The 18,274-nt window shown below is 42.6% G+C and overlaps 1 protein-coding gene across 1 annotated transcript in view; it reads left to right on the plus strand.

Annotated features, from left to right (window-relative positions):
• The first annotated feature begins 6,358 nt into the window (after window positions 1-6,358).
• The window catches only part of COPS7B (COP9 signalosome subunit 7B), a 20,888-nt gene continuing 8,972 nt past the window's right edge, over window positions 6,359-18,274 (plus strand). Inside the window, exons 1-4 of the mRNA XM_018563291.1 lie at window positions 6,359-6,477; window positions 10,323-10,506; window positions 14,436-14,511; window positions 16,857-16,945. Of these exons, the coding sequence (XP_018418793.1) occupies window positions 10,345-10,506; window positions 14,436-14,511; window positions 16,857-16,945 (327 nt within the window). The 5' untranslated portion in view covers window positions 6,359-6,477; window positions 10,323-10,344. The remainder of the gene's footprint in view (window positions 6,478-10,322; window positions 10,507-14,435; window positions 14,512-16,856; window positions 16,946-18,274) is intronic.

Below are 18,274 nucleotides of genomic sequence, written 5' to 3' on the forward strand. Positions count from 1 at the left end.
TCTTAAAAATGCATTCAAGTACCTTAACTATTCACAAAAATGTGCATCACTTGGCTGTAGATCCTCAAATCATCTCTGAATTGGTGCTGACACTGTCCTTTAGAGGGTGGCTACTTTTGTTCCCTATGGTCCCTATATGTGTTGGAAAGCAGCCACCGCTCCAAGCTCGCAACCGAGATGGACTACAATCTCGTAGTCCATCACGGGAGTGAGCTTGGAGTGGTGGCTACTTTACAACACACACAGGGACCATGGGGAACAAAAGTAGTCACCACTCCAGAAGGAAGGACAGTGTCAGCACCAATTCAGAGATGATTTGGGGATCTACAGCCGAGTGATACAGAAATAAGATACATTTTTGTTAATAGTTAAAGTACTTGAATGCATTTTTAAGATTTAACTCCTGAGTTTAGTGTCACTTTAATTATTCGTCTTTTTTTAGTAGCTAAACCCACAAAGTACTCATGGGCACTGCTTGCTGTACATAATGCATGAGTAAAAGTTTAAAATATAAAAGACGAAATTTTAATTTTCTAGAATGATTTGAGATTATAAAAGAGCTCCCCAGAATTATAGCATTGAACAATTTTGGGTGTTAGTATTTAAAATACTGGAATATATTGGTGCCGTTGAAAAGTAGAGACATAGCAAAAATATGTTTCTTTGGTGTAGTATGTAAAATGGTTTTAAAGGTCCTTTTAAAATATATTTGGGCTACAATCAGATGTACTCAGCTTGTGGAAAAGTCCCCTTTTAAAATGCCAGATACTAGCAAATAAAGTCTGGTGGATCTTCCATACGGAAAATATTAGTTGTACCTCTATGGCCAAATTAAAAGTTGAAGTGCTTTGGTTCCCAAGGATTATGAAAATGTCATCAAGTTCCTATAGTAGAAACGCCAAATATTGTGTGTCCTTTTCTTCCTTTCAGCACAGTAATGTAAAAAAAGAATTTTTAGCAGAACATATCATAATGAATTGATTTTGAGGTATAAGCGATGGGCCTATTCAGCCATCAAGATCCTTAAAGGAAAATTCTGTTATTAGATTTATGAAAGTTGACATTTCCTTCTCAAAATTCTAGTTGCTTGGCTATCATACTGATTCAACAACTTCAATATATTCTTAGTCATTGACTGGAAACAAGTATAGAGATCAGTTTTTTCATTGCACTCTGATGTCACTGTCACGGTCTGCGACCGGGGCACACAAAATGACAAAAAGTAGCGTGCAAAAAATGGTGTCTGTGCGTTAACAGGAACGCACTAGAGGCGCAGGTTCTAAGAAGGGCCAGGTGTTCGACAGAGCCTCTAATGGTGAGGATGATTGGCTGCTGGACACCTTCCAGGTTGCGGCTCTCTAGCATGCCCACACAGACATAAAGATTAGTGGCAGCACCGAGGTGCTGGATGCATCAGCAGACAGGGTTGAAGCATATACACAGCCACACGAGTAGGCACAGGTGCAAGGACTCACTTGAAGAAGCTGATGATCAATCCAATGCAGGACGTACAGGATCTCGCTGTGAGGAAGAGGGAATCCAGACTCACAGAAGACAAGGTAGGTGGTGGGCAACCGCAGGGATTAAAGAGGCAAGAAATAAACAGGAAGTCCGACTGGGTGAAAGGAAACGTTGCTCGAACGGCACGGAACAAGTGAGCTGGACTTTTAATGGAGAGGTTCAGAGTGGATTGGCAGGAAGCCAAGCAGCTCAGACAGGAGGTAAAACCCGTCGCCGGATCCTCACACAGGGAAGTGTGACAGTCACCAGCAGCTCACTTGTCGTGGGTCTGTGACTCAAGGAGGGGAAGGGGAGATCACCCATATGCCACAGGGGTGCAGGTAGGTGGTTTATGAATCTTCTTAAGCCCCCTTCTTTACACCTATATCTGAAAAATTATTTAAAATGCTATATATTACTTTAATCCTACTGCCAATGAGATCTGTACTTTGACCCAATACCTTCATTTATTTAATTGTTTATTTTGGGTCTTTTTGGCCCACTTCACCATAACCAGTTGGGTTATACCTTCTCACTGCTCCCCAGTTTCTGCTCCATAAAAAAGGTAAAATGTCACATAGCAATCGATCACATAATTCTGTGGATTCCTCTCCAACCATTGTTCCTGGTTTTCCTACATCTGCTGTTGATCTTATTGCTACTTTTCCTCTGCCTACCTCCTCTGTGTCCTCCTACACTACAGATTGCACTTCATTCATGCACTCAGGGGTACCATGCACACTATAGTGTATAGCCAGACACACCTTTATGTCAGCAGCCATTTTTGTTTTTCCTCATTGGCTTGGGTGCTGTTATAAGTGCAGCTCATAATCTGGCTGACCATCGGAGGGGACACAGAATTGATCCAGCTGCCGGCGCTCAGCGGAGAGAAGAAAAGCTGGTAGGAAGCTAAGCGGGTGGTGCAAGGAGGAGACAGTTGACAGTTGTGCGGGAAGAGAGCTTGGTTCCATCAGCAGTCAGAGAGCAGAGCACAAACACTTAGCGATCAGTGCTGATCGCTGAGTGTTTGTAAATAACTGAGGATATAGTAAGCTTACTATGTCCCAAGTTATGAATGAACAGAAAGTGCTCTACATCACTTCCTGTTCATTCATGATTGTGCACTTAGTAACTAATACTATCTCCTCTATTTATGAATGGACAAGAGCACTCAGTATAGTGGCTTCCTGTTTATTCATAACAGGGGTGGCAGAAAAAAGAGATTTAGGAGTTGTGTCTTCAATCTCTTTTTCTATTTTAAAAGGGAAATATCAGGGGTCTGTTTAGAGCTCTGATATTTCCACAAAGCCCCTAACAATAAAGTAAAAAATAAAAAAATAAATAATTATAATTAAATAATTAAAAAATAATCTAAAAAATGTTTAAAAGGTTGGGGGAAAAAGTTATTTTCGATTTCAGTGTCAGCCTGACAAATCTTTTAATTTTGGTTTTGGTCTAAAAATGTAATTTCGGTGGATCCATAATAATGACCTTGGTTGAACTTCAAACAGCATACATGATTGGGCTACTAATATAGAGGGGTACAACCTGTTCAGGAGGGACAGAGGGGGGAGAAGGGGGGTTGCATTTATGTTAAAAATAATCTAAAAATGCACATACGGGACGATATCACGTCAAATAGTGTAGAGAGTTCTACCAATATATAAACAGTAAAAAGGGGAGAAAGGAGCAGATAGGCCCAATAAAGGACGAAAATGGGAAGTTACTCACAAATGACAAGGAGAGGGCCAAAGTGCTGAACACTTTTTTCTCCTCAGTATACACTCATGAAAAAAGATGGGTTTAATGTTATAGATAAAACACATAGTTCAACAAAAAATATACCTCAGTGGTTTACGGAAACTGGAATACAACAAAGACTTAAGCTACTAAATGCAAATAAAGCATTGGGACCAGATAACCTGCATCCCAAGATACTTAAGGAACTGAGCGAGGTTATAACAAGACCATTATTCATCATTTTTAAGGACTCTTTAATGACGGGCATAGTACCAAGTGACTGGCGGAGGGCTACGGTAGTTCCAATATTCAAAAAGGGGGCAAGATGCCAACCTGGGAACTACAGACCAGTTAGTCTTACATCGGTAGTTTGTAAACTGTTAGAGGGAATGATTAAGGGCCACTTAGTAGAATTTGTTCAGGGTAATGGCATAGTTAGTGATAATCAGCATGGGTTTAGGAAAGACCATTCCTGTCAGACTAACCTACTAACTTTTTACGAGGCGGTAAGTAGAGATCTGGATGGAGGGAGGTCTGTGGATGTGGTATATCTGGATTTCTCAAAGGCTTTTGATACGGTACCACACAAATGCTTACTATACAAGCTGAGGTCTATGGGCATAGATGGAAGGGTGTGTACATGGATAGAGAACTGGCTAAAGGAACGGGTACAGAGAGTTTTAATAAATGGCGCCCTTTTAGACTGGGCTAGTGTCATGAGCGGTGTGCCTCATGGTTCTGTGCTGGGTACCATGCTATTCAACCTGTTTATTAATTACATCGGGGAGGGTGTAAACAGCAATATTTCAGTGTTTGCAGACGATACGAAGATCGCAAGGGTAATTGAAACGGACCAAGATAGTATATCATTGCAGGAGGACCTGAACAAAATAGGGGAGTGGGCAACTATATGGCAGATGAGGTTTAATGTCGATAAATGCAAAATGATGCACTTTGGGCCCAAAAATTAAAAAATGGATTATACAATTATGGGTGTGCCGCTAGGGAAGTCAGAAATGGAGAAAGACTTGGGGGTCATAGTAGACCATAGACTAAATAATAGCTTTCAGTGCCGGGTTGCTGTAAGCAAAGTTAGTAGAGTCCTGTCCTGTATCAAAAATTTAATGATTTGCAGGGACAAGTCTATAATTGTGCCACTGTACACTTCATTGGTTCGGCCTCACCTGGAGTATGCGGTCCAGTTTTGGGCACCAGTACACAGAAAGGATGTCCTGGAGCTGGAAAGAGTCCAGGGGAGGGCAACCAAACTAAGGGAATGGAGGACCAGAGCTATGAGACACGGCTACTAAATTTAAATATGTTCATGCTGGAAGTAAGGAGATTAAGGGGGGATATGATTTCCATGTACAAGATGTTCAACGGTCAAAGCAACATTACCAACAAACTCTTTACGCTTAACTCCATAACAAAGACTAGAGGCCATGACCTATAATTGGTGGAAAAAAATTCCAACACAAGGGGCGAAAGGGGTTCTTCTCAGTTAGAGCGGTTAGGGTTTGGAACTCTCTGCCACAGGCAGTGATTTCAGCAAAGAGTGTTGAATCATTCAAGAAGCCTTTGGACGATTTCCTGAGTTACCATAATGTACAAGGGTACAGGTACTCTTAAGAATGTGATGACACAGGGACCTATACATACACACACACACAATAGGTTGGACTATGGACTTGTGTCTTTATTCAACCTCAAATACTATGTAACTATGTAACTTCCCAGTTCTTGCTGTGATTTCTGACTTCAATTCTGTTCCTCACTTTGACTATATGTATACTCAGGCCAGTTTTGGTGGAAGCAGTTTAACCTACCAGCGTATTTCAGATTGAAGGTAAAAACTGCTGCCAAGATTAAATTAATGTACAAATGGGGAGAAGGTACAAATGCTATGCAGAATGAGGGATTTAAACCCAAGAGCTGCAAGGCAAGGCTGCTAAATGTGCTGTCTATGTACTACTCTGTGGCTCTGTAGCTTAGTTGTATTGATCCTGGGAGATCAACCTCTGGCTTTTACCTGACGGTCAATGGCCACCCTTCTCAGGCTTTAACATCTCCTACAGGTTCCTGGGTTGGTCCAAATATTGAACCACACATATGAACTGCCCGGGAAAGGTGGTTGCTAAAGATGAGAAAATAAGACCTAGTGTGGTTTTTGGGGGCAAAAAAAAATATAAGACAGTGTCTTATTTTCGGGGAAAAAAATAATAGGTTGACCATTAACTTTAGCATAATATAAACATATTTGGTAATTACACAGTACAGGGACAAATGAGGGGGAAAGAAATACGCAGCAGAGGGTAGAGAGGCTGAAGGGAGTGGTTTGGGTGAGCATAACTTTATTATTTTAGCACCTAGACAAAATGAGCACCTGACCCTTGCAGTAGGTAGTCCCACTGCAAGGGTTAAGATTTGATTTGCCCAGAGTTCTGCTTTAAAGTGTATAGAAAGCAATGGTGACGCCATTCACTTTTTTCCAGCCTTTTTTCCCTTTATTTTCATCTGGTGATCCTGTGAATAACACACTTCCTGTCCCTGTTCTGTGCTCACATGAAGTGAAGAGGGCACTGCATTTGTGGCAAGATAAACAGTAGTGATATGTCTGGGCTTGGTGCAAACCCAGTTCCTCGAAGCCTGAACAAAGGTATCAGTTACACACCCCCTGGGGTATTCCCGCTACATGTAACAAAGGGCCAGGGAATGCACCTGCTGCAACTGATTGGACCTGGATGGGCGGTGGGGGGGAGTGTGTCAGTGACACATGCACAGACTTTGCCAAAGTCAGTTCATGCACATCACTAATCAACAGGTATTTTCTGTACTTTCTGAAAATGTTCTTAGACTGAAAAAGAAAACTAAGACAACTACCACATCTAAGAACTACTAAGCTGAACAATGGGCCATTTATCTTTTTAAGATTAAATGCACTTTAAAAAGGGTTGGACTATAAATAGCCCCTTTTTTAACAAAACCAATACATAGTCATCCATGGGCATTACTTTGATTTTTGTATACAAGCCAAAATGAAGGAATTCAGGTACGGCGCCCCTTCAGATACTGCGCAGGGTCCAGCAGGGGGATCGCTTTTCCTTCGGAACTCGGAGTGCAGCCTTCTTGTTTCCGGGGGAAGGAGTTCAGAACGGAGCCGGCGCTGTCATGGCTGCCTGACAACCGCACGGTGGAGCTGGATTGAGAGTGTCCTGAGCATTGTAGCGAAGCTGTAAGGTACAGAGGTGTGCGGGGCTCAGGGCTCTGGTCCTAGCTGGGAGGAGGAGGGAGTGCGGGCAGACATGGAGGGGTGACCGGGAAGAGGGGGGATACCGAGGCCTGAGGAGCGGGCCCGGCCCTCCAAGGGTGACTACTTAAGAGGTTCGGGGCCTGGCCTCCATATAGAGGCTGCACGTTAAGTAGAAGAGGCCGGGTCATAGCATAGTGTCAGGGGGACAGTTATCACTCGGTCTGTGACCTTTCCTATAGAACACAGGGCTCGCCTAAGGAGAGTGGCGATGTACTGCACATACACTAGGCTTATTTCTGCTTCTCTCATACCTTCCTTCTTAGCAGGTAACGAAACTACTAGAACTGTCTGACTACATTGTGTCCACTGATTGGTCCATTGGGGATGGATCTGTGCATCACCTGCTTTCATTCAAAGAATAAAAGGGTTATTTATTTCAAGGCATTGCTTGAGAAAAGTTCCATATACCAACAGATTGTCAAAAAAAAAAACAAGATATAGGGCATTATTGGTGAACATAAGTTATGGGGCTTTATTGGTGAACATAAGATATGGGGCGTTATTGGTGAACATAAGATATGGGGCGTTATTGGTGAACATAAGATATGGGGCGTTATTGGTGAACATAAGCTATGGGGCGTTATTGGTGAACAGGGGGAATGTAGACAATAACATTCTTGCAGAGCAACACTGGAGGTAGCTGGCGTGTCTGGGGAAGTTTAGAGTGACACTAAACTCAGGAGTTAAATCTTAAAAAATACATTCAAGTACCTTTTAACTATTAAAAATGTAGCATATCTTTGTATCACTCGGCTGTAGAACATCAAATCATCTCTGAATTCATACTGACACTGTCCTTCCTTCTGGAGGGCGACTACTTTTGTTTCCATGGTCCCTGTGTGTTGTAAAGTAGCCACTGTTCCATGTTCGCTCCTGTGATGGACTACAATCTCAATACAAAATTATGAAACTAAACGTGAGATTGTAGTCTATCACAGGGGTGAGCTTGGAGTGGTGGCTACATTACAACACACACAGTGACTAAGGGGAACAGAAGTAGCCACCCTCCAGAAGGAAGGAGAGTGTCAGCACCAATTCAGAGATGATTTGAGGATCTACAGCCGAGTGGTACACACGCAAGATACATTTTTGTTAATGGTAAAGGTACTTGAATGTATTTTTAAAGATTTAACTCCTGAGTGCAGTGTCACTTTAAACTTCCCCAGACATGCCAGCTACCTCAAGGTACTGGAATGCATTTTTAAATTGTAACTCCCGAGTTTAGTGTCACTTTAAGACCTAGGTCTCCTTATGATGGTGTTTAAAGAAGAACTCCAGGCAATCTAAAAGTTCACCCCGACACTTAGTTTGGTTTTGGGGCTAACTAAAATAAAGAAAATTTACTCGCCTCATCCTTGGCCCCGTTTGGCTGCTAGACCAGTCCCTGTAGCCTCTTCTCCTTCCCGGGCTCTGACTTCTAAAGACCTGTCACATCATTACATCTAATGCAGCTGCATTAGACATAAGGCTGCCAAGGGACATTCCACCGCCAGAGTGGAGAGGGATAGAGGTGAGTGATCACCACAGCAGGACCAGGGGAGTATATTTTCTTTATTTCAGTCCCTGGGGTAGCTCCACTGCAATGGTTAATTCTTAGATTGCCTGGAGTTCTTCTTTAAAGTGTGCAGTATACTTGGTTTGTTGAAGTGGACCTCCTGTGATTTGATCACCATTCTGGCCAGTCACATGATGGAATTTTATTTGTTAAATGTATTTATAGGGCATACTTTCAATTTACATACATTTCAGGCAGGCACTGGCCTTTTAAGGCAGGAACAGACCCACCAATTTAATGTCTCCCAAAACAGGTACTTTCAAGGCATGTCAACTGTCAAGGTTGCCAGTGTGCTTATTTCAGCTTTCAACCAAACTTTAAAGCCCTCAAAAAGTTGGTGTTATAGCTGATCACATGTGCAGCATCATGGCAACTGCAGTCCATGATGCTAAGATGGCACATTCCTTGACTGTGAAGGATGTAAGGTGTAGGTCTGCCAGTTAAAGTATAATTAAAGTCGCGGTTTTGGGGTTTTTTTGTTTGCATATATCTTCTGCTTGCTAGCAGTAGATGTATGCAAAAACATTTTTTTTTTAAAAGTTACCAAAAAGGGTTTTACTTACCTGTGTCACCGCCGCTCGCTTCCGTCTGAAGATTCTCGAGCAGCATTATGGAGGCATTAGTCAGCGCTGGATCAGAGAGCGGCATCATCGCTGGAGGAACTCCTGAAAACTACAGGAAAGAAGATGATGATTGGATCAAGAGGCATCTTTAAAGCTACAGGGGGGGTGCAATGTGACTTTAATGTCACTTTAACCTACCAGCATGTCTTTGGAGTGTGGGAGAATGTAGAAACTCCTTGCAGGTAGTGTCCTGGTTGGAAATTGAACTAATGACCGCTCTCAGTTTACACATTGCTTTACATACTATTTATTCACATCAGTTTAAGCAGCTTAAGTTGGTCATACAGGGAGTACATTTTGGTTGGTTCATTAAGCATTTATTTATCCCTATGTAGCACTATCATCAAGTATTTATATAGTGATATCAGATTGCACAGAGCCTTACTTACTATTCATTCACATCAGTGTGAAATTCTTTCCAAGGACAGCCTTGTCGGCAGACTTTCTTCGATCTGAAAATAGAAGGAGGCGGGCGGGAAATTTATGGATGAAGGTTTTTTGCAGCCAATCCGTTGCAGACACTGCTCGGGTATTCACCACTGTCAGACTGCAATAGCTGCAGAGGGGGATTCAGAAACTGAATCTCTCTCTCTCTCCCTCTTTGAGAAAGTGATAGTTCAGTGGTTAGGTTGAGGTGGGATAGGCTTCCCTGAAGAGATGAGTCTTTAGGGATCACCAAAAGGCAGTCAGAGTAGGAGATAGACGGACAGGTTGGAGTAAGGAGTTCCATAGGAAGGGAGAGACTCTAGAGAAGTCCTGGAGGTGACCTGACCATGGGAAGAGTTGACGAGGAAGCTAGAGAGCAGAAGGTCTTGGGAGGAGCGGAGCAGATATAGCCATGGGCAGAGTTGTGGATGGCTTTGTAAGTGGTTGTTAATATTTTGAATGTTATCCTTTGGGCAAATGGAAGCCAGTGTAGGGATTGGCAGAGGGGGGTTGCAGACACGGAGTGGTTGGTTAGGTTGGTAAGTCTAGCAGCAGCATTCATGATAGCCTGTGTTGAGGTAAGCCGATGTGGAGGGAATTGCAATAGTCAAGACGAGAGATCAACAGTGAGTGGATGAGTAGCCCGGCATATGCAGAGTTTTGGGTCACTGGAGGACACAGTTTATCTCCTCGCCTGACCCTGAAGAGAACTATGGGCAAAAAAGGTTGCCTCATAGTTCTCCTTTAAGTATCCAGGCCAGAGAGGCACAGCCCCTAATATCCAAACCCGGCGAGTTAAAACAAAAAAGCACAATCCATTTGGTCCCTGTAGCAATGTTGGTGGGGTCTGTACATCATCTTTATATTTGTGAAGGTCACAATTTATCAATTATATATTATAGCTAGTAGTAGTTAGTCACATTGAACTGCACATGTTCTGTGATGGTGAAAACATTTCACCATTTATCCAAGTTGTTTTGTTAGCTCAGATGAGTGCCAGAAACATACTCCAGGTGGTTGTAAATGCTGTGATTATGTTCCTGACATTCACTAGAAGTAAAGAAGCTGCTTGGATGAGTGGTAGAATGTGCCTATTACTAGCTATAATCTTTTTACATGTTACTTTTGTACTTTGTATTTATGATGTCACCATTCTTCTCTTTCACAGATCTTAGATTTATAGCTGTAGCATGGCAGGAGAACAGAAGCCATCCAGTAGCCACCTGGAACAATTTATTTTACTAGCCAAAGGCACTAAAGGTTCTGCGCTTCCAGCTCTAATTAACCAAGTATTAGAAGCCCCTGGAGTTTATGTGTTTGGGGAACTTTTAGATTTACCGACCGTGCAAGAGGTAAGACGAAGCTGTTGTGAATGTGCTTTATTATTCTTTTTTTACATAGAACAATGTATAGATAATACTGCAAATGAGTAAACTAGACATGTCAGTGGGTTGTGTTACAGCTGAACTCCTGGCAAGCATCTAAATAAGATGTGAACTGTCTTTTCTTTCAAAGGATCTTCTCATCCACTTTTATGATTCATGCATCTCTGCCAGACAGCACAGCCAGGAGGGTAACACAACTTCCTCTGATGGAATGAAGGCATGCAGTGGTGTCATCCCTCACAATTCAGAAGCAGCAACACACTGTTAGGGTGATTTACTTAGGGAACAGAGCACATTCACTTTGTAAGGTGTATGCTCACTTTGAAAAGTAAAAGTTTGACTTTTGAATGGAGTGCGACTCTGTTCACTTCAAACATTCAATGAACCGCACACTTTAACTGGACAAGCTTTACTGTTTTCATAAATTGGCCAATACGTTTTCAGCTCTGATGTTTCCTCCTGGCTGCAAATTCACTTTCAGCATGGGGATGCAGCAGAACCTGATTAGCAACCACTGCTGACCCTCCCTCTTCCAGTCTGAGTGCCGCTGTGCAAGGGATGGAACAGGTTAATATCAACACAAATGTGGGTATGAAAGCTAGTTGTATGTAAAGTTCCACCTAAATGTAAAGCCAAAGGATTTTTTTTATCATTTTGGATTAGGAATTGGTTAATATGACTGTCATATTTTTTGTTATATACGCTCCATTGGGGAGATTTTTCTTTACTTCCTGTCCTATAGTTGCAGCAAAAAGTGAGAGGAAATCTCTCCAAATGTAGGGACATCACCTTTTAAACTATTTATCTGGAACATGTGTCCATATTGGAAGATGTCTCCTCTGTTCCTGTTCTAGAGACAGCTTAAAGACGTCAGCCTAAAGCTGGCCATACACCTATAGATTATGTGCAGATGTTCTATGGTCAGATGGAAAAAGTGCAACAGATTCCTCCATCTACGCTAAACTGTGCGGATGGAGGAATCTCCCACTGGGCCAAGGTTCAGTATCTTGCTAGTCGGCCCCGCTGGCTCTCAAAATACCTGAACAATGCCTGCATCCAATCAGATTGTTCAGGTAATTTGAGAGCCAGCGGGGCCGACTAGCAAGATACTGAACCTTGGCCCAGTGGGAGATTCCTCCATCCGCACAGTTTAGCGTAGATGGAGGAATCTGTTGCACTTTTTCCATCTGACCATTGAAAATCTGCAGATAATCTATAGGTGTATGGCCAACGTAACCCTCAGTCTTTCATAGGTGTACAGGCTCCTCTGTTGTACTGAAATTGCATCATTTGATTTCACTGGTGTGTGCATTAGAGGCTGCAGCAAGTCGGATAAAGCCCCACTCCTTTTCTTGCTGAAAGGCATCCAGCATCATCTAGTTCTTTTGTTCTCTGGATGCCCCTGTCGTTGGATTTCAGCTCTTTCAATCATAGAGGCTCAGCATTGCATGTGGTTGTTACCTAGGGCAGTATGCATGCACATTTATCCTGCCTAGGAACACCCAACTAAATTCTTGAAGTTTGGGTGAGATACAGACACTGATTTGACTGTCTCTTTATGTAGGAAGAGGCACTGGTGGAAACGGTGTGTTCCTCTGCCTGCACACAAATTCTAAAATCGCCCCCCACCTTATTGCAGCTTTAAAGGAGAACTATGGGGTTAAGGCTTTTTCCCTATAGTTCTCCTTAGGTAATGGGAGGACACAAACTAGCTTCCTCCCGTCACCCTAAGCTCAGTATACCGCGAGCTGAGACGCTGAAGCGGATCCTGACAATTGTGTCGGGATCCACCCAGCTGCGTGACTGACAGCTGGCTCTGCCTATCTAGAGGCAGAGCCAGCTGTACCCGCCCCCTCCCCCGTCCGTTCCGCCAGTCAGCGCTGGCGGATCGGAGAGGGGGGAGTCCAGCCCCTCCCCTGTCACGGCAGAGAGCCTATAAACCAGAAACCCCTACAGTAGCAGGTGGGGGATGATAGTTCTAGTTTAGTTATGGGTTCAAAGTTAGCGTATACTAAGTAACAGGATTTCTGGATATCAGGCACTCTGGTGCTTGCACTTCTATTTGCTCTTCAGTCTTTTTCTCGAGGCCTGATGATAACCTGGAGCTTGTAGGTAAGAGGGAGCATGTGCTTTGCGCAGTGCAGCTCTGGGTGCCTCAATAGCTAGTTGCTAGCTTAATACTGCTACGTCATGTAAGCAGTGCTGTGTTAGCTTTGACCTGGAGCCAAACCAGAACTGGCACAGGATGGAAGAGAAAAAGTGCAACTTACAGCTGAACCTCAGGCAGATATTATTAATACAAATGAATGCAGCTCTCTAATTCTTAGTACCTCATTTAAATAATTTTTTTAGAATGCAAGCAGTCTTAATTTGACTTGGTATCAGCCTGTTTCAGTCAATGTACAGCAGGGTCTAGGGAATGGAAGGGAGATGCGACACACTGAACCAAATGAGTGTATTGCAAGGAGCATTCTCATAGGAGAATGACTAAAAGATGAGCTCATCAGTGCACAGTTTTCTCATTTCACTGTCCAGTCACAAGGGAGGGGTAGCGAGGAGACCTGTAGGTGAGAATTAAACAATAGCAGAGAAAGATCAGCTCTGCCACCCTGTTGGGCAGTACTGTGCTGTGTGGCAGAGCTGTGTATATTTCTGGACTGAATGAACAAAGCTGCAAATCATTTTGGCAGGTAGACCAGCTGCATATTTGTATTTAGCAGTTTGACTGGAGTTCAGCTTTTACCACCTCTGCTCTTACACCGGTATACCCATTATGGACCAGGGAAATAATGGTAAAACAATTAGCAGGAAAATTCTAGCTAAGAGGAAAAGGGGAGGGACATGTTAATTCATTAAAGGATATTTAAACCCTCGGAGGATTTGACATATAGCTACTGTTAGCTGAAGTAGATATATGCAAAAACATTTTTAAAAAGTTATGAACAAGGTTAAACTAACCTGTGTCTCCGCTGCGCGCTCTCGTTCGAAGATCTGAAAAATCTCGGGCGGCTGCAAAGTATCATGGGGCGGGCGCACGCACAGTACAGATCTTCGGCCGGGAGACGAGGAGAGGCACAAGGTAAGTCAATAGAAGCAGTGTGCACCCGCACAAACTCCGTGAGACAGGAAGTGCCATGAAGAGAGAGGAGTTAGCGCTGGATCGGAGACCGGCACCAGCGCTGGAGGGACTGCTGAAAACTACAGGAAAGAAGATGATGATCGGATCAAGAGGCATCATTTAAGGTAAGTCCTTCCACTAGCTTATTTCTTTTTAACTTACAAGGTTGCTTTTCCTAACTTTTCCTAACATCATATGCACATCAAAGGTCACCTTTTTGATCTGCTGTGAATAAACCGGAGTAATTACAATGTGCAATAATAACATTGCTATGTCGAAATGCTTATTGACACTGCAGACACTGTTCTGCAAGGGCCAATTTACACAAAACAAGCGTTGCTCCTGTGATACAAAAGTAGTGTGAAAATGACACATAGTAAATATGACCGAGGAGGAGGGGAGCATAGCACACGCCCAAAGTATTTCCGTGACTTTTAGAGGAGCCAACTAACTTTATTCTGTCCAAAAATCATTTAGATACCTTCCTCTTAAACCGTAACATACAAGGGTACAGGTACTCTTAAAAACTAGACTACACAGGGATTCATGCACGCACACATACACACGCACAATCATATACAGACACACAAAGGTTGAACTTGATGGACCGGTGTCTTTATTCAACCTCAAATACTATGTAACTATGTATCTATGTTTACTGTGATGAGTAGTACTGAGATTGGTCTGTTAGTCCATGGAGCGCACAATCATTCTACACGTGAGCTATGTAATTCTGTACATGCTATAGCTTATTTACACTGACTTTCTTTTCTTTTAGCTTGCTGATGGTCCCCATTCTGGATACCTGCAGCTCCTGAACTTGTTTGCTTATGGAACATATCCAGATTATGTTGGTAAGAGTTACTTTTAATTGTCTATAGATCAGCAAGACAGCATCTGTCAGTTTATGTTTTTCTTAGTATGGCATCTGGTGGTTATAACTTTCTTAGACCCACCTTTTCTATATTTTACAAGACTCTTGGTCTTGTGTATATATGTATGTGTATATATATATTGCACAATCATTTATGGTAATATATATATATATATAGAATTACCATAAGTGATTGCTTTCAAAATATTGGAGCCAGCTCCCAAGTGTTAGGAGCCAGCAACAACAAACTTGTTTTTTTTTAAATCTCTTATGTAACTTTCTCATAGTAGCCATATACATATGTGCATACGACCACTACCATATAAGCAGCCACACACTATAGTTATATATACATTTCTCTTAACCAGCCACTACCACCTCTATTACGTTTCCTAACATTGTATATATTGTGGACATTTCCGAAATGCCATGGTTTATGGGGGTGTATCTACATTTTTATAGGTGTGTACTAACGTACTGATGTCCACAAACCAGCTGCTTTTTTTTTATGATCAGCAACTGGGCGAGTTGCAGCTGAGGTTTTTATTGCTGTCTGTCTCACCGTTGGGAAGATTTACTATTGTTCATTGTCCTGATCATCACTGTTACCCTAAATGAAAGCGAGAGTACATCCCAAGTTTGGAGTTATCACCAAAACCGGAATAGAGTGGAAATCTTCCAATGGGAACACATGTTGCCATGACTAATCAGAGGGGATATCTCTCACATGGAAAAAAATATCCTTTTCAGTTTTAGTTGCGTCTACAGGACAGGAAGTGATGGGGAATCTCCCTGATGAGACACAGATGGAAAAAAAACTGACAGTGGTTTTAACTGCTACTCTATCAAATGTGAAAAACATGATAGCTTTAGATATACTTGAATGACTGTGATGACTGTGTAGACTGTGTATTCTTCTACTACCAGAGAGTTGTTACACAATGGGGGTAATTTATCAAAACTGGAGCCAGCAGAATCTGGAGCAGTTGCCCATGGCAACCAATCAGCAATTCTCTTCAGTTTGCTCAGGTAACATTTGAACATTAGAAAGGGAAGCTGGTTGGCTGCAGTGCAAATCTGCTCCACATTTTGTCTGCTCCAGTTTTGATAAATTCCCACCAATGTATTTTAGTGAACTTGACAGTCATGGTTGGCTATGAGAGGCTTATATATACGTGCAGTGATCTCATTGCTGTAGTTACTTTCTTGTCCCTCCCTCTCTTGCTTTGCCATCACAAGGAAACTAGAGAATTATTTTCTGCTAACACTTAAGTGCCGGTGAAGAAATGGCAGCTGCCTCAATCCGGATGCTTTTTCCTGCCCCCTCCGCAAAGTGTCACTGTGGGCCACAGTGCCTGTCCAGAAAGCTGGGTGAAAGGAGAATGGTTGAATGGGCAGAAGCAATGCTGCGTCATCAGATGCACATGAATAGGTCTTCAGGGTACACCTGGTTCCCCAAAATAAGTCTCATTGCCTCTGGAAACATTTGTTAGTGCAAGGATGTCCAAACTGCGGCCCTCCAGCTGTGGTGGAACTACGAATCCCATGAGGCTTTGCAAGATTCTCACAGCCACAGACATGACTCCCGGAGAGAGATGCTTCATTGGATTTGTAGTTTCACCACAGCTGGAGGGCTGGAGTTTGGACATCCCTGAGTTAGTGGGACCCAGCTCTTGGCAGGGCACACAGCAGGGCACCTTTACCGTGTTGACAAGTTAGGGAGTATGGGTAGCATCCAAATCGCCAGGAGACTTGTCCCAGTCATCATAGTGGCCTGGTAATTGGAATTTGTCAATCTTTGCTTTAGGTACCTGAAATATATCTTTATATTGGTTTCCAAAACTCCCCTACATATCGGGACATAAACTGTGAGGGAGGCCAATCGGGCTGTGTTGTATTACACTGTGCTGTCAGTATACCAGCTTGCTTGTGGGATGGGCTATCTCGGAGATGACCACATTAGCAAAGGGAAAGGAGCCACCTTAAAGCAGGATATCAGAACCATAGCTCAGGAGACCAGCTGATTGTGCAGGAAACTAACTTTGTTAAACATTAGGGAGCAGCATCCATTCTAAGGGATTTATCAGTGTTTCAAATAGCTTAAGAATATTTTGTTTTTAATGTCACTAAGTCTCTCAATAGCAACATATTATAATCTCAAATCTAATCCATAAATTGTTTAAGCCTGATAGAGAGATGGTTGTTATGAACCGAGCTGTGCGGTGTGGGATCCCTCGAGAGGCTGAACAGTGTTACTAACATTTTGGCAATTCGCATATATGTATTTCTCGTACATTTAGCTGTTTTTCCCCCCCCCCCTCTTAGCAATGAAAGACAGCTTGCCAGAGCTTTCATCCGCACAGAAAAACAAACTGAAACACCTGACAATTGTGAGCCTTGCATCCAGGATGAAGGTACGTTGTTCTTTTTACGTTGTTCTTTTTAGTTATGCCTATAGTAAAACCTAAAAAACGATGCCAAGTACCACCAAAGGGTGACCAATTGTGCCCTATATCATTTACAAGTAGGTATATCCTAAAACAAACATTGACTGCATACAGCTTAATCTGTTCCTGACTGTCAGCCTAGGAACAGGAATTGGACTGAGGTTGGTTCCTTGGCCACTCTTTTAGTTGGCTGGGGGGCAGGTCATCTTCAGGGGAAAAATATATCTGGAATTATCTTTAAAGAAACAATCTGTGAAAAAAAGTTTGTAAACTCATAAAATGTTGTTGGATGTGTTTGAGTAAGGCCTGTAAATGCACTGCATCTGTTTTTCTCGGCTGTTCTGCTAGATGAATCTCTGCATATGGCATCACTCACTTTTTCCATCTTTTCTATTCACAAAATTCTTTTCCATCTTTTTGTTTCTCACCATTCTAGAAATTGACATTGTATAAATGAGCTAAGGAAATACAGAATCTTGAGGATACATATATAAAACAAACAACCATTAACCCCTTAAGCGCGCAGTGTGTTGCATCTTTTTTGATCACCAGGGCCATTTTCATGAAACATAAATGAACATTTCTCTTCCCCAAGGTTCCCATCCAACTTAACAGCTAAAGCAGCTTTACCAAAAAAAGTGGGCAGAATTTACAGGAGGCAGAAGTGCTAACCTTGTCAAGTTTTACAGTGAATGTCTTAGGTCCCTATTAGACGGGCAGGTCTTACAATCAGTTTTTCAGGCAGATCTGATCGGAAGCCCGATGTTGGTCTCTGGCCAACCTGATCTAAACAAAAGTGCGTCCATTTACATCCATTTTCTCCCAACTCCATCCAGGTCCAGAAAAGAAACCAGAACAGAGTTGTTTTGGCGGATCTGATCGTGACAGATCGGAGGTAATTGGATGTTAGTGGACACATGTCCGCTTACATCCAACTCCCCATAGACCTCACATAGGTCCCAAAAAACTGGACGGACACGGATGTCACAACTGTGACAACCATTTCCAACCGCGCTGATCAAAACTGACAGCCACCTGTGTGAAAGGGATCTTACAGCTGTAATTGCAGCCTGAGGTGGTTCTACCAAGTAATAGCTCAGGAGGGTGAGTACAATATGTCTGCTTTTTATTTAACTTGTCAAAATACAAATGTAATATGTTGTCAAATGACAAATATCCCAGTTAGATCTGTTTTAATACAGGGGTGCAGCGTCCAAATTGGAAGTGTTTTAGGGGAGTAAATACTCATCTGAAGCACTGTACGTCCCTAATAATTTTTATACAGTTTGTGATTCC

The sequence above is a fragment of the Nanorana parkeri genome, unplaced genomic scaffold, assembly GCF_000935625.1.
Source record: "Nanorana parkeri isolate BGI_ZX_2015 unplaced genomic scaffold, ASM93562v1 scaffold648, whole genome shotgun sequence".
Classification (NCBI taxonomy): Eukaryota; Metazoa; Chordata; class Amphibia; order Anura; family Dicroglossidae; genus Nanorana; species Nanorana parkeri.